This window comes from Trichomycterus rosablanca, chromosome 12, assembly GCF_030014385.1.
Source record: "Trichomycterus rosablanca isolate fTriRos1 chromosome 12, fTriRos1.hap1, whole genome shotgun sequence".
Classification (NCBI taxonomy): Eukaryota; Metazoa; Chordata; class Actinopteri; order Siluriformes; family Trichomycteridae; genus Trichomycterus; species Trichomycterus rosablanca.
The window spans coordinates 32,530,935-32,547,242 of NC_085999.1; the positions used below are offsets into that span (position 1 = coordinate 32,530,935).

The 16,308-nt window shown below is 39.6% G+C and overlaps 1 protein-coding gene across 5 annotated transcripts in view; it reads left to right on the forward strand.

The window, feature by feature from the left end:
- dop1b (DOP1 leucine zipper like protein B) overlaps nucleotides 1-16,308 on the forward strand; it is a 31,095-nt gene that overhangs the window by 3,928 nt on the left and 10,859 nt on the right. For 3 of the 5 annotated variants that reach the window (XM_063005915.1, XM_063005918.1, XM_063005917.1), the window contains exons 1-15: nucleotides 5,691-5,871; nucleotides 6,367-6,473; nucleotides 6,620-6,731; nucleotides 7,085-7,202; nucleotides 8,084-8,203; nucleotides 8,310-8,418; nucleotides 8,535-8,744; nucleotides 8,872-9,212; nucleotides 9,973-10,379; nucleotides 10,461-10,534; nucleotides 11,591-11,788; nucleotides 12,117-12,269; nucleotides 12,379-12,479; nucleotides 13,385-13,575; nucleotides 14,666-16,301. In XM_063005915.1, coding sequence (XP_062861985.1) covers nucleotides 5,787-5,871; nucleotides 6,367-6,473; nucleotides 6,620-6,731; nucleotides 7,085-7,202; nucleotides 8,084-8,203; nucleotides 8,310-8,418; nucleotides 8,535-8,744; nucleotides 8,872-9,212; nucleotides 9,973-10,379; nucleotides 10,461-10,534; nucleotides 11,591-11,788; nucleotides 12,117-12,269; nucleotides 12,379-12,479; nucleotides 13,385-13,575; nucleotides 14,666-16,301 — 3,962 coding nt within the window. In that variant the 5' untranslated portion in view covers nucleotides 5,691-5,786. Of the gene's footprint in view, nucleotides 1-117; nucleotides 293-2,484; nucleotides 2,667-4,116; nucleotides 4,288-4,368; nucleotides 4,559-5,020; nucleotides 5,120-5,690; nucleotides 5,872-6,366; nucleotides 6,474-6,619; nucleotides 6,732-7,084; nucleotides 7,203-8,083; nucleotides 8,204-8,309; nucleotides 8,419-8,534; nucleotides 8,745-8,871; nucleotides 9,213-9,972; nucleotides 10,380-10,460; nucleotides 10,535-11,590; nucleotides 11,789-12,116; nucleotides 12,270-12,378; nucleotides 12,480-13,384; nucleotides 13,576-14,665; nucleotides 16,302-16,308 lie in introns of those variants that run through there. The other 2 variants (XM_063005919.1, XM_063005916.1) reach the window with 2 other exon arrangements.

Consider the following 16,308-nt stretch of genomic DNA (forward strand, 5'->3'; position numbering starts at 1 on the left):
ATGGGAAAATGGGTTTTCTGCACTAACAGCACAAATCAACCCTACTAGAAACACTGATCACTTTATAGTCTCAGACAGTGTGGATATGAGCTGTGCATATGTTCTGTCACATTTCAGACGGATGTTAAGCATGCTGGGACAGGACTGATTCATGATGGATCCAGAGGAGGCAGAACTACAGAACGACTACCGTTATCGCAGTTATGCGGCTGTCATCGAGAAGGCACTGCGCAACTTTGAGTCGTCCAGTGAGTGGGCCGACCTAATCTCCTCTCTCGGGAAACTCATTAAGGTATATGTAACTACAGTCTTATAATAATGGTCCATTAATAATAATGTTATTTATACAACATGACACAAATTCAGACACACCCATTACTAGCAAATATTACGTTAAACATGACAGTGCTTCTGCATTTACATAACACTGTTAGGATGCCAACTTTCATTTGTATTTAGTTTTGTTTTCTTCATTTTCTGCTTGCTGAAGTATGCCTGTGTACACTGTATGAGCAAAAGTCTTTGAACACCTTGTAGGACATCCAAATGGACATCCAACGGGTATTAAGATAGAGTGACCTATATGTAATCTTTTTCATATTTTTTTGTTTAATAGTTGAACATTCTGGCTTCATGAACCTTAAACTCATTATATAAATGAAAGAAATACAAAAGGGGAAATATTTTTATGGCCCTGTAAGTACATTCCTTAAATAAGTTATATAACGAATGAGGCATTTGCACCTTAATTTTATTTATTTGTGCTTTCTTTATTTGTCTGGTAATTGTGGGATTTTACATATTTAGTTCCTTAATAGATTATTTAGAATACGGTTTATGGACTATCCCATTTTTTTATTATCCCATTTTTGTTTTTGTTCCTCAGTTAAAAAGTAAGAGTTCTCTTTATTCAGATGTTGTGGTGACATTAGCTGAAAAACTTCCTCAAAAAGAATGTAAACTATTACAGGGAAAGTATACAGTCAGCACAACACAAAAATTACACTTGTAATACTGGACTTTCCTGTCATTGTACATTTAAGGCATGTTTAAAATCTATAAGCTTTTGTCTGATACACTGTGGTCTTGTGTTGCCTGCTAAGCAGTACAAAGCACAATAAAGGCTAAATTTACAAATGTAAAAATGCACAGTGTACAATACAACCTAATGTAGTTGCTGTCTGTTTATTATGTGTCTGATGTTACTGTACAATTGACTGTTAAAGACTCACACAAACTGCATTTAACATAAACCAACTAATATAAAGGTGCATTAACAAAATGCAGGTCAAATATGAAGTCATGGTGTCAGTACTCTCCTTAGGGACCATCTACAGTCCATAAAATTGTTAAATGTTTTGGGGAGCCTGACAAATCGCTGGCTAAATAGCAAGCCTTAAAATCAGTAAATGACTCTTAATCCCTAAGATGGCACTGCAGTAAAGACTGACCTGCTTCTGTTAGGAATATAACCACATGTGTGTCAAAATACTTTAGAAAACCCATGTCAGTAAACACAGTTCATTGTTGCATTTTTAAATACCAGGCTGTATAAATAAAAAGGCTGTATAAAGCAGAGGCAAAATATCAACAACATCCAGGAACGCCACACATTTCTCTCAGCTTAAGCTCATCTGTGGTCTGTGCAGTGGTCTGTCAAGTCTAGTTCTAATTGTATTTTAAATGAATGGATATTAAAAGAAAAACAAAATGAAGTCACACATGCAGTCAGACTCAATACTTCCATGTTTAACAGTTTCATTGTTCATGACTTAAATACAATTTAAATGCATAAAACGTTTTCCTGTACAGATGTAAATGAGTGCATGTGCACTGAGGGTGCACCAAGCTCTTCACAATAAACTGTCAGCTGTAGGAAGTCGAACACGGACTTCTTTGTCGGTAATCGGTTAACTGGTTAATCACCAACACCCTTTGTATAAATATAAACAAACTTTACCCACTTTTGGGAATTGAGTTTATGATAAGATGATTGACTGTTCACCCCAAGTTCTCTTTACATTCTAGGAACTGGTAATAAAGTTCATGTTTGGAAGGGCACAGTGGGTTTGTTTTAAATATTTAAAAATGTTCCTGTTGTTGTGTAGGTTTTTGCTTTTTGCTGCAATAAGAATGTCTCTCCTTACAAAGGCAAAAAGTTTTCTTTGTAATAAAAGAAAATACTATTTTCTGTGCCACTTTCTTACACACAGGTCACTCATGACATACTGACTGATTCTCTTGTTTACACAGTGAAGCAACACGGATATGACCTACACACACCTGTGTGTGTAAAGTTCTCTCTGTTAGTCTAATCAGCATAACACAAGTGAAATAAATATACAGTATTGTTTTTTGACATTTTCTGAACTCACCCCATTTGCTCTATGCTTCATTTCCATCTTTATTTCTATTTTATGTTTTTATTCTTTTCTCAACGGTTTAATGATTTTTGTTATTTGACTATAACTCCCTCTATCTTAGGCCCTGCAGAGTAATCTGAAGTACTCTCTGTTGCCGAGACGGCTGATCATTGGAAAGAGATTGGCTCAATGCCTGCACCCGGCTCTGCCCAGCGGCGTCCATCTCAAAGCACTGGAGACCTATGAAGTCATCTTCAAAATCATTGGCACAAAATGGCTGGCCAAGGATCTTTTTATTTACAGGTATGTGTATGTTTTTTTGGATCTCATCACTCTCCAACTTTTATTTAAAATTCTATTTGACAAACTTTACAGTTTCCTTGAAGGCAGCATAAACCTGACATAGCTATCAAAAAGTGTTCAGATTCAGAATCCATGTGATTTTGAGCTCCATGTTCTAGTGAATTGGAGAGACCTATTCGGTTTCCATTTGATGTAATTTATTCTTTCAGGCTATTATACTATTTACATTTCTATCTGAAGCACTGGTTAGACCAAACAAAACTAACATTTACCTAGTGAAAAACAGAGCTAAGAAATGCCATGAGGTATGAAAAGAAAGTCACTTTCACAAGTGGTTTGAGGAAGGAAATAAAGTCAGAAAATCTTTATAAACTCTGTTGTGTAAAACATGTGTGAAGCCCAAAATGACAAAACATTAAACCTTTAATCTTAACATTAAATTATTGCTCAGAAAATTGGCAAGAAATGAACAAACACGCTACCGAGACCTTGACGTGTGCCACATTGTTGTTTATATAATCTCATTGTATCAAAGATAAAATCTTGAAAAAGATTAAATGTTTCATAAAAAATATTTTTCCAGAAAATACATTATATGGACGAACGTAGACACAAAAACAGGATGCATCTAACCACAAATTGGAGTGACACAGCAAAGGATTTAATTATTTGAATTTAAGTTTTTCATTATTTGCAAAATCTTTGTTTTTACTTTATCATTATGAGTGTTTAAGTGTCGATTGATGGTTAAAATAAGCTATAAATCATAAAATCAATTTAAAATGAACTACTAAGAAAGAAAGTAAATGAAAGTGGTAACAATCAGACCTGTGTGCAGCATTTTTACAAATGCAAGTGTGTTTTTTACTATGCCAAAATACGTAACAATGGCCAAAAATATGTGGACACCCCTTTTAATTATTTAATTATTTAAGTTTATGATTTTAAGCCACATCCACTGCAAACTGTATAAAATTATATTTAAAATTATATAAATTATATGAATCCAATTAGATGCTTCCTACTTTGTAGCAACAGCCCTTTAGCCAGTAAGACTTTGGTTCCTTTTTGTTTCCAACATGACTGTGTCTCTGCACACACAGTGAGGTCTATAATTTCATTGTTTGAGTTTGGTGTGAAGCAGGAACCCTGAACAAACTCCACTGAACACTCTTGGGATAAACTGAACGTTTATTGTGAGCCAGATCTTTTTTAAAAACTGCTTTTTGACTGAATGGGCAACAATTCCCACAGACACATTTTAAAGCATTTCCAGAAGAGCGCAGGCTGTAATAAACACGTCAGTGTGAACTTCAAATTAACAACCTTGTTTTGGAAATAAGATGTCCACATACATTTATTGCCATATAATTTAAATTGTGTGCTGCTTCAGTACAGTGGGTAGGGAATATTTATAACACAGTGGTAAAACATCTTTACCCATGTGCAGCTCGGGACTGTTCCCCCTGCTCGGCCATGCAGCAATGACAGTGAAGACGGCACTACTGACTATATACGAGCGCTACTTCTTGCCCCTTCAAAAAGCTCTACTACCAAGTTTGCAGGCCTTCGTCATGGGTCTTCTGCCTGGCCTGGAGGAGGGCCTGGAGGTCTATGACAGGTATGCATTTAGTTTTAAATCCTAATTCTAATCATAATTTATTAAAGTCCTATAATTTTATTTATACTCTTTATCTTCTAGGACGGATGCACTGCTAGTGAAATTGTCCCTACTTGTGGGTCAGTCAGTGTTTTATGGAGCTCTGTGGGGGTCAGTGCTTGTGTGTCCAATGGTGCGGCTTCCTGCCTCTCTCTTTATCGTCACACATTTTGATCGTATGGCCACTGGTCGGGAGCAGAAATACATGCTGGGAAATGACCCTAAACTAGCTGTGAGTGTTTGTATGTGTGTTCTTGTATGCATGTACGTTAGTGTTTCAACAGTTTATACCCAAAAAGTAATGTAATGTAATGTTTATGATGTGATAATGTTTCACATTTGCAGCATTTAAACAATAATATGCGGGAACTTAAACACTTGCTTGGTCTGAAGCCGGTCTCCTGAAGATGAAGATCTGGGATTTGCTCGTTCCTGGTTTGAATTCAGTGGTGCTATTGGCTGGCAGTTTGTCTACAGAGACATGATTGTCTGTTTCTGAGGGGGAGGGTAATGGCCGAAGCCCTGTGATGGACTGGTGCTCAGCCTTGCACCCACTGTCACCCAGTGGAACCAGACCTGTCAATTAAAAAAAAATTGGTCTTAATTTATATCTGATTGTGTGTAAACCTTGTTGACTGAGAGTTTGCAGAATAGAAACTAAATAATGTGACTGTGCTCTTTCTGTCCTGTTTAGGTGAAGGCGATGTGTCTTTCTCTGCAGGACACTAATGTACTGGTTCAGAGGAACATGCTGGAGATTCTTCTCTACTTTTTCCCTTTTGTGACATGTCTGGTCAGTCTATCCTTTCTTTTCTGTATTCTCTCTTTGTTTCCTTAGTGTATTCTTATTAATGATGATGATTATTAGTAGTAGTGGGAGAAGGAATAATAATAATAAAAATTAAAATGATTAAATGCTTATACACTTTCTTAAAATTATTCAGCCCTCTAAATCAGTTGTAAATTTATTGTTTCAGATTTAATATATGGTTTTGTAAATCATGTATGGTTTATTAACATTATGTAGCATAAAAAGAGACTTTTAACTGTAAGAAAAGTTTCAGTAATATACAACATACAACATTTGTTTACGGTCGACACCTGAGTATATGGGTCAGTTGTTCTTAATGACTTTACAAGGTTAAATAACCGTAATGTAAGGTCTGTCAGTAAGGTGGAGACTGTCTACAGAAATATTTACTATAAAGTGTATAGCGGCATTTGAAAACAAGTCAGAAATTTGATCATAAAAATGCACATATATGCAGAAGAATACAAGACCATTTTAAAGGTACTAAGTAAACCTTGAGTTCAGTTTAGGGCATCATAAAGAAGTGGAGATGATATAAAACAGCCACACTACATATGTCAGGTCACTTCTCTAAATGTCATAAGTCCTGACTTTTCTTTCTTTTGTCCAGGATCCTGGGAAGTGTTCTGTCCCTCTGAAACATGAAGAGATGATCAGAGTCGTGGCTGCTGCTTCTCTCACTCTGCTCAGGAGAGATATGTCACTCAACCGCCGTCTCTACGCTTGGCTTCTAGGTACCACACATGCTTAATAATAAAACTGTATGACAGTGCTTCTTAAACTCAGCACATATATGGGGGTCACCAAAGGTGCAGATGGGGTTTGTGGAATGTATTTATCAACCATTAATATGAATATCCAGACAGACAAGGTGGAATCAAATATTAAACGGTTGAATACGTTTGTACAGCTTGGCAGATGTACAGTCTGGGTAACTAGACAAAAAACCCAAAAACTAAAAAAACCTTACACATACACTATATGGCCTAAAGTATTTGGACACCTGACCATGAGCTTGTTGGACACCCCATTTAAAACACAAATAGTATTAAAATAGAGTGACCTCTATGTGTTCTTTTTAGCTTTAACAACAGCCACTCTTTTGAGAAAGCCTCTCATAAGACTTCAAAGTATGTCTGTAGGAATTTGTGCCTATTCAGTCAACTGTTATAGTAGTTTTATGAATGCCTCTGGATGCATGTTTTGTGCGTGTATGTGTGATTTGTTAGGTCTTGACATTAAGGGCATGGTACCTCCAGACACAAGCCTGCACACTACAATAGAAGAGCATTCAGAATATTACTTCAACACACACTCCAGAGACCTTCTGGTACAGGTACGACTGATGCAGAAAGTAAAGAAATCATCATTTTATTTGCTTTGTCTGACCTATCTAAACCATCCTAAAATTATTCAGGACACTCACATATGTAATAAAGGATTGTTTTTCAGTGTGCTGAGCTTTTAATTTTTTCTGTACAGGCCCTGATGAATATTCTGCAGCAGAAGGATATACAGAAGGACCCGGAGAACATCATGAACTATTTAAGACCATTCCGCCTCATGATCAGTTTACTGGACAAATCAGAGATTGGTAAAGACCCCCCATCTCTCTCTCTCTCTCTTACACACACACACACACACACACACACACACACACACACACACACACACACACTCATACACACACGTGTATACAGATGCTTAGACTTTGAACATGCAAAATGATTTGAACTCATTATCAACTTTTAGTAAAAGGAACATTAAACCCTTAAACACAGTTTGCTTGCTTTATTTCTAGTGTAAACAGACTTCACCTAAACTGAAACATTTTGGATTTGGTTGAGAAGTTCCAGTCTGAGTTCATGCGTTTTGTTTTTTTTACAGATTGTGAGCAAATTTATTACATAAATTTTGTATCTCTTTTTCTTTCTTTCTCCATCTCAGGGCCACTGATCATATCTGATGTCTTGCTGGAGGTCATCAGGGCATTTTATAGTTATTGTAAAGAGCTGCTGGGAGAGGAGTCACTTAACTCCAGTCTGTCTGGAAACCAGCTTACAAGGTCAGTACGATAAGAGCGCGGGTGTCTGTATTTCATATGAAAAGTGGGAGGAGTCACTCTACAGCTCACTTCTGCGACTGGTTGTTTTTCCAGTTGAAAATATGGGTAGTGTAGTAATTACAGTCATTTTTAAATAAAACTCAATGAATTTGAACTTCCACATTAATACCTTCTTTAATTGTTGGAACTTAATATTATTACTAAAAATTTAAATGAGGGGTATTTCACTTCTGAAGGTTTTATCTTCTCTCAAAAAAATCTCTTCTAGATAGCAGTAGGATTGTGGTTTTTAAATCAGGATTTTAATGATTTACTTGTAATTATTTGTCCAGAAATGTATTTTTCCAAGATTATGGTAGGTTTTCTAAAAATATGACAAATATACAAACAGCTTATCTTTTGTTATGTGTCATTTAGCTCTTTTTACTTCAGCTAGCTTCTTTTGATGGCCACCAGCAAGTTCCTGGCAGTTTTGGTTGGATGGGGAATGGGGAAAATACAACCGAATATGTTAACACAGACTTTTCAGAACAATCCTTGTATTCTCATTGATTTTGAGGCATATTTTGGGTCATTGTTCCTCTGAATCAAGAATTCTGGGATAGTTTTGTTTCTTTATTATTTACATTACTTTTTGCAACCCCAGATCAGCAGCACCAAACCGTCATACTACCACCAGTGCAAAGCAGGTACACCTCGTTGGGTGCTGAACAAACAAAAGTTGGTTCTTCATGTTGCTTTTGCTTTTGCAGCAGCAACTTTTATTGTCTAGTCATTTTTAAATATCAGACTACCGTAACAAACATGTCCCATACAGGTGTATGTGAATTGCTGACTTCAACTTTAATCCATAAATTGGTGTCTTTCTGTCTGTGTTGCAGTAAAATTAAAGATAACAAAAAATTTTCTGAGATCATCAAGACAGTCAATATGCTGGTGGGAGCCATGAGCAGTGAATACCTGTGGGACTACATGACCCAGTGCTTTCATACTTGTCTTAGGTACACACACACACACACACACATACACACACACACACACTCTATAACAAACAGCTACACTGAAACATGATTGATGATGGAAATCTCTACGGCTTCTGTATTTCAGCATGTTAAGTAATCCAGCAGCTACAGCTTCATCTAAAACCTGGAGTCATTCTCCATCAGTGACAGAGCTTTCTACCCTCATCATCTTTCTTCTGGATGTTATTCCTCTGGTAAAAATCGATTGAAGGACACAGTGAACACACTGTACACATTAGAATTCTCGAGTAGAGATGTATGTTTTGCTTGTTTCACTGCTATACTAAATCTCTTTTTTGTGTCCAAAAAGGAAATTTACACTGAGATTCAAACGCTGTACCTGCCCCAGATGCTGGGTAGCATGTTGCAGTCCTTGCATGCTCACATGGCTCCTCTCAACCTGGCTGAACTTACACATGCTTTAAGGGCTTGTTTTAAAGTGCTCAGTAAGATCCAGATGCCCGTGAGCTATATGGATATGGATGCAGAGTCACAGAATTACAATGTGGAGAAAAAACAGGTACCCGTTATTTTTGGATTCTGTATAAAGAGATTGAGATATGGCTGGCTGATATAACAATGTATAGTACCTGACACTTGAACACTTTTAATGTTCGCTTACCATTTGCATACTTTCTTTGCATTAGCAGGCTGTGATAACAGACAGTAAGGACGTTGAGACTGGGGACCAATCCACCAATAGCAATGGTGATAAATTACAAGAATTACAAGAAGATGAAGTAACCACGAACGGCCAAGCTGACCATGAGGCGGGTTCTGAGCCATCAGCATTTCCATCCATGCTTTCTGAGGATAGTGGATTGGGGCTCAGTGCCTCAACTTCTGAGCAACAGCTTCCTCCTGGTCACCAGTCATCCAGTCCTGCTTTAAGTGTTTGTGTCAAGGCTGAGGATGTGTGGAGGAAAGGAGGGAGTGTGGAAAATATGTCCAAATGCATACAAGCTATACTGGAAGGTGTCATTACTAGGTACAAAGTCTCTAAAACTGTACTAGTTAGTGGAACACTATTTTTTAATTACACTAAAAAGAATGTGGACATCTGACCATTAGAAGTTTTAACGTTGTTCTGTGATTGAAGTCAGGGCACTTTTCAGACCACTGGAATGTTTTTACAAACTCTTAAGCAACTCTTTTAAATGTCATTTTGATCTTTCACTTGTACCTCGTTGAATTTAAGTTCATCTAGACATGCTGAATAGTTTTGCCCATGCCCCAGAGAATTGTGGTATCTTATTGCTTATTTATATTATGCAGTACACTGAAAGCATTATGGTTTTCAACTCATTTGTTTATTTTTCCTTAATTTGTCATTAATTTCTATCATTCTATGTCTGCAACCTTGTCATAACGGGGCAAAGTACCTAAAGACCAAATTAAACGTTATATCTAACCTGCAGTACTGCAGCTTTACCTGCAGGTGTCACCAGACTAGTAAAGTACAATGTGAAAAATGTGGCGAGGTTACTGCAGTTTGTACAGGGTAGTTCTGCAGTCAAGTGGACCCACACATTTAAACAATGGAAACTGTATTTAACAGTATTTGACAGTAGATGTTGGTTTTCCATAACCACCTTAATATTGTGATCAGATCCACAATCCCTGAATAACAACAACAACAAAATGCTTGTCTAAACTAGCTGTAGCTTTATCTCAGATTCTCCTTGCATTTCAATCCACCAGCAAAACTATACACCTCTCACCAAAATGAACCCTTTACTGTCCCTCAGGCACCTGTTGTTGGTTGTTGATCCAGTAAAGCAGAAGGAACAGGAAGAGGTGGCTCAGCATGAGCAGCGCGGCTCTCGACGGGGTCGGTCACACCTCTCATCCGGATACAAAGGCAGCCAGGACCTGGTGCTGATCAAAGACAGATTGGCCTTGCTCTTCAGCCCTGCCAAGCAGCGAGCGCAGCGTCAAAAAGGCAGTGACAGTGATGAGGGAAAAAGTGTTGGACCAGCGCTGCTACAATGGACAGAGGGATTCCAGGCCCGAGGGAAAGCAGAAATCAGTGAGCACCGTCGAAACGCTTTTACTGCTGCTTGTCACCTGCTGCTGGAGAGCACCACGTTCCCTGTCTACTACACTGAGGAGGAAAACCAAGAACTATACGACAGCATATTTATTAACACCAAGGGTACATTTCTAAACACCACCACACTTTTACAAATACAGCATGGATTTGAATTGGGAATAAAATGTTTTGTTTTTTATTCAGGCAATGAGGAGGGAACCCTTCCTGAGTGGCTGAGGTCCTTAATGACTCTTTGTTGCATTTCTAAAGACTACCAGGTACATACAGGAAAATAAATTGTAATAGATTGTAGAATTTGTTGTAACACAAGTATCTCCCAATCTAGGCATTTCCAATTTCCGATTGTGTAAAAAATGCTTAATCCTGGTCAGGGTTGCAGCAGGTCTGGTTTACCAGGAAACCCTGGGTGAAAGGCAAGAATAGGCAGGAACTCCCCATAGACATAGCCAGTCATGTCTGTTTAGATGCTGGCTGGCCAATGGCATGGCTGATATTTGAACTCAGATATTAGCAGTGTTGGGCTAGTGTAACAGACCACTGTGCAACCTGGGCACCACATACTTATTGTAATAATTATAATAATAATAAGAAAAAACTAGTAATTGCAGTTGGTAGAGTGGGTTCATCACAGCAACGTATGTCGTGAGGATCTTAAAGAAGCTTCCTTGCAGGTGGTGCTGAGTGAACATCCATAAACCAGAAGAATCGCCGCTCAGGTGGCGCAGCGGTAAAAACACGCGCTGCAACCAGAGCTGGATTTCGAAAGTTTCGTTTCGAATCCAGCTCTGCCTTCAGCCGGTCGAAGGCTGGGCGGCTATATGAACAACGATTGGCCTGTTGTTCAGGTGGGGGGGTGGGATTGGAGACCGGAGGGGGTGGGTCTCTCTCTGTCAGAATGCGATTACGACCTCTGCCGGCTGATTAAGAGGCACCTACACAAGTGATGAGGAAGAGTGCCCTTAGGGTGTGTCTCTCCGCATGTAACGCTAGGTGGCGCCAAACTCATCGATGTGTGGTTGGCAAAGATGCATCCGGCTGCTGCCAGTGTTTCGGAGGGGATGTTGGTTAGCTTCGATCTCCTCTGTCAGGGCAGGGTTCGGCATAGACAGAGAGGAAGCACGATGCAAATTGAACAATTGGATGCGCTAAAGGGGGAGAAAAAGGGGAAAAAATAATAATAAAAAAAAAAAAAAAAAAAAAAAACCCAGAAGAATCTACACTATTGTGTAATTGTTCTGAATACTTTCATTAGTGGTTAAAAAGCAGTAATTGCTCTATTGTATTTAACAATGTCTTAATTCTTTTATATGTAGGTTCAACATGTAGCAGTTTCCTCTCTTCTGGAGCTGATAAACCACTCTCAGTCTTTAGCACTGGTCATCCAGGACAAGAACCAGCGCTACAAGAGATCAGAGACCAATCCTCTGAGTGGACAGCTGCAAATGGTCACACTGCCCCCCATCTACCCAGCACTGCTTAAAACAATGGAGCTACGCACAGATTTTTATCAGGTGATCCTGACTGACATGTAACCAGAATCACATTCTATAAAACCTCCACAGGATCATGTGACATGAAATTTAAATTGAAGTCACCTGATCTTACAAATGATCTGTTCACAGAATGAGCACAAATCCTTATAGATACACTACAACATCTTGTGAAAATGATTTCCATTAAAATTGGGGTTGCTGTGGCCACAAGGGGGCAACTCATAATAATACCCATGATTTTGGTATAAGATATCCAGCCAAGTCATGGTCAGTTGTGCTTTTGGTCATATAGTGTACATTTGTGTACATTTTAAGGTTGTTTTTGTCTCTTTCTTTCTGGCTTCAGAGGGCAGCTCAGGTGCTGTGGACTCAGATAGACACTGAGCGAAGAGAGCAACATATCTCCGGTGTGGAGCTCTTCTATCGGCTGCATTGCCTGGCACCATCCACCGCCATCTGTGAGGACATCATCTGCATGGCTTTGCTCAGCAGAGACAAGGTCCAGTACCTATGAGCTGCTCACATACACTTTCATCTACTTTATATATGAAGGCTGCAGTTTCTCTATGCTTTACTCTGTGTAAAACCCTGTGTGCATTTTTTTACAGGTTGTACGTTTGGAGGCTCTGCATAGATTTTCTGTTTTGTGGCACCTGATGCGAGAAGTCCAGACGAACCGCATCACTTCATTAAACCGCTCCTTTGACAGGTCAGACATGTTTCTTCAGAGAAGCTGTGTATAAATTATTACATCTGAAGATCCAAATGATATGATCTGTCAGCAGTCCATAACCGACAAGCTTAAAGCGACTCAGCGAATCAAACAAATCATTGCGTTAGTGAGTTTGTTATTTCTTGCGCCCAATGTTTTCAAGTACACTCCAGACTTACCAAAACCCTCATGAGGTTAAAGTTTTAGGTTATGAAGAGTATAAATGACTGAATCAAATGATAAGATTATAAATGACTGAATAAAAATAAATGCTAACCACTGCTGTGTTCAAATCATCATGGTGCTATTGGCCAGTCAAGTATTTACATGATTAGCTTTAGTCTGTAGGGGAAGAGAAGTCCTGTGATACATTGGCATTCTTTCCGGGGTATTTGTACCTTGCGTACAGTGTTTCCTGGCAGAAACAGGCCTACCGGGGCCCAAACCAGGATAAAGCAGTTGATGAAATTAAGAGAAAAAGGATAAAAATAAGTCGCACATATGACAGTACAGAATTATTGATTGTCTGAAGAGGGTTTTTTGTGTAAAATCCAAGTTATGGTTGCGTTTTAGTCATCATGAATGAATTATGTGACATACTTTATTAGATACTATAAAGTAAAGCTGTAATGTTTTGAAACTATATTTTATTTCAAATTATACATGTTTAAAAGCATTAGTCGTCGCTTTTTTAGTCGTCTAACTACTAAAGCTAAGCTATTTGTTTTTTCAGTGCTTACAGAATCAGAATAAACACAGATATGTCTGAATGAAAATGGTTAGCTGCTGAAAATAAAATCACCTTTTACTGACAGCATTAATTAAACATTTATTTATTTGTCTGTTGGTCATTGATGTTTACCACTTCCTCTCCACTTGCATTCCCTCTTCCCCTCTGTCAGGTCTTTGTTTGTGGTGTTGGACTGTTTAAACAGTCAGGATGGCAGCATTAGTACAGTTGGACAGAGCTGGCTGCTGCGAGCGCTCTCGCTCGGTGATGTTGTTCGCATCCTGGAACCTGTTCTGCTTTTACTGTTGGACACGAGGACTCAGAAAACAGCCATTCAGCACGTCAAGCACAACCTCTCTGCTGGTGTGTTGTTGTAGAACAGATTTTTTGCATGTAATTGAAAAATATTATAACGTTTAAATGTGATTATTAACATTATATTGACACTATATTGAGAGGCTGTATGAGAAAAATTTGACTGAATACATTTAAGTAGTTGAAACAGAAATGTGATAATGCATAATACTGAACAGGCCATCTGTAGTAGAATAAATTTGACAGCTTGCATTTGGAAAATAGGATAAACTTTTTTATTCTTATGCTGTAGCTTTAGCTTTGGTTAGCTTTAAATTGCTTTTGCCCATATAACAGCACAATTATTAGTTCATGCAACTATGCATGTTGATTGGAGATTTGCATTAAACTTAACACATTTATGTACATCACGTAATCCAGTAAAGGTCATTTGGCCAAACATTTTATAAAAAATATGTTTTAATTTAACAAACCTTGGGGAAAAAAGTAGTGACTTAAACCACAGAGCTTGAATATCAAGGTTTGTCAGTATTAACAACATTTTGATTGCTCTGCTGGAAATAAATGTGTCTGATACATTTCTCTCAGCAGGCGGAGTTCATTCATTCATTAATTGTTTGTTTTACCACTGGTTATTCTGGTCAGAATTGTGGTGGGTCTGACTCATTGGGCAGAAGGCAGGAAACACCCCAGGTCACAGTTTATATGTCAGAGCATACACACACACACTCAAACACTCAGGTGTTTATAGTATCCCCACGCAGACACAGGGAGAACATGTAGACTCCATACAGAAAGGACACTGGCTGCATGGCTGGTGAATTAAAACAAGGCCCTTCTTGCTGTGAGGCAACAGCGCTAACCACTGGAGTTTAGCACCACAGTTTGTAACATTGGTGTTGAAAACAGAGCATGTGAAATAGTCATATGAACAGCCTTAAATTCAAACTATAGCAACAAATAGAATCAAGCACAAAATCTTGTAGTGTTAACGTAACTGCCTGAAACTTGTATCACAAATGTATGTTGCAGATTTTGGAGGGATTGTTTAGCGGTGAAATCCTAGTATGATTAAGTTCACCAGCACTCATTCAAGAAAATGTGGTTCTCCTCATTATGGCTATTTTTTTCTCGACAGGTAATTGGAGTGTATTGAGTTTTAGAGAGCGGACTGATACAAAGAGCAGTGGAGACTGCATGGCAGGAATGAGCCAACCAGAAGACAGCCTGCTGGCTAACATCGTTGTGATAGACCGGGAGGCCATGTGGCATGACCTGCAGAATAATCCAACTATGCAGGATTCCCCAACTATGTCCCGCAGCGAAAGTGAGGAAACTGAAGGAGAGGATGATGAGGGCCAAGAAGAAGAAGAGAGCGAGCACACCGAGTCAGCTGACACAAGCGGTGCCCAAAACTCTGAAGAAAACTCAAGCTCTGGATCCACGCCTTACCTGCAGCGCTCTGTTGATGAGCAGGGGGGTGTGGTCAATGGTTTGATAAGAGTGGACTCTGAGCGTACACAGGCCTCTGATTCACTGTCAAGTGATGAAGACGACGGGCAGCTTGAAGCCCTGGCCAAGTCCCGTCTCTTAAAGCATCAACGTGAGAAACAAGAGGCGATAGATTCCCTGTTCAAGCATGTTCTGCTTTACCGGCAACCATACGACTGTGGCCGGATTCTGTATGCATTTTCGGTGGTGGAGACACTGTTAAGGAGCAGTGCGGGTCCATTAGTGGAAGCACTAGGTAACACAGCTCTGGACTGCAGCTCCACTGCCCACCTTAATCTTATCCAAAACCTACTGCAGAGGCACAGGCAAGCTCAAGAAGGTGGTAGCTTCTATGGTCCCCTTCAGAACTCCACCCCTCCTAAAGCTGGCACACCAGAGCAACCTCCTTCCTCTCCACTTTCCTCACCTGTACCCCATCCTGCCTTTCTCCTGGAGATCCTGATATGTCTTTGTTTGCGCTTTCTGCGGTCTCACTTTCCAACCTATGTTAAAGTGAATGCCCGCCAGCTTCAGGAGAACAGGGAGGTACAAGTTAAGAGTGTGGAGGTCCTGACAGCGCTGGTGGCTCAGCTTGTGACAGTAGCTCAGCAGGCTCAAACAGGGGATTCAGGCACCAATGGAAACCATAAAGTTATACTAAACCTTCTTTTGGGCAGTAAGTTACAGCAGTACGTTCTTCTTATGCTCTCGGCTTCCATGTATGTCTGCCAGCGTGCTGAGACACCTAACTACCAGCTATCGACCAAAGAAGAACGGGGGGACTGTGATGAAGAAATCTCAGAAGAGAGTTTGGTCCATTTTGGACGAGATGGAAGCTGGGCTGAACATCCCCTCCAGATTGCCCTCCTGAAGCTGCTCAAGGTTCTCATTGTGCTGGAGCATATTGTTTCTTCACCACAATCCAAAACACAGTCCCAAGGGGACAATCAACTCCAGCAGTCCCGGGAGGATGCGCCTTCTTCAGCCCTAGCACGGGAGTGGCAGACCACCATAATGTTCCAGCAGTCCATCAAGGCCGTTTGCTATGTTGCCAGTCAACCTATTACGTCACAGGGCATGTTTGTGACAGCGGCAGCCAGGGCTCTGTGCCCACAGTATGGCTATACCATGCACCCAGCCTGGGTGACACTGCTGTGTGAGATTTTACCTTTTCTTGGCCGCTCATTGGCCATCATTGTGGCCCCTGTCATCACTCAGATCTGCAGGAATTTGGAAGAGCTGGTTAAGCAGCATGAGCATGATGGATTCAAGGCAACCCACAGGTAATAA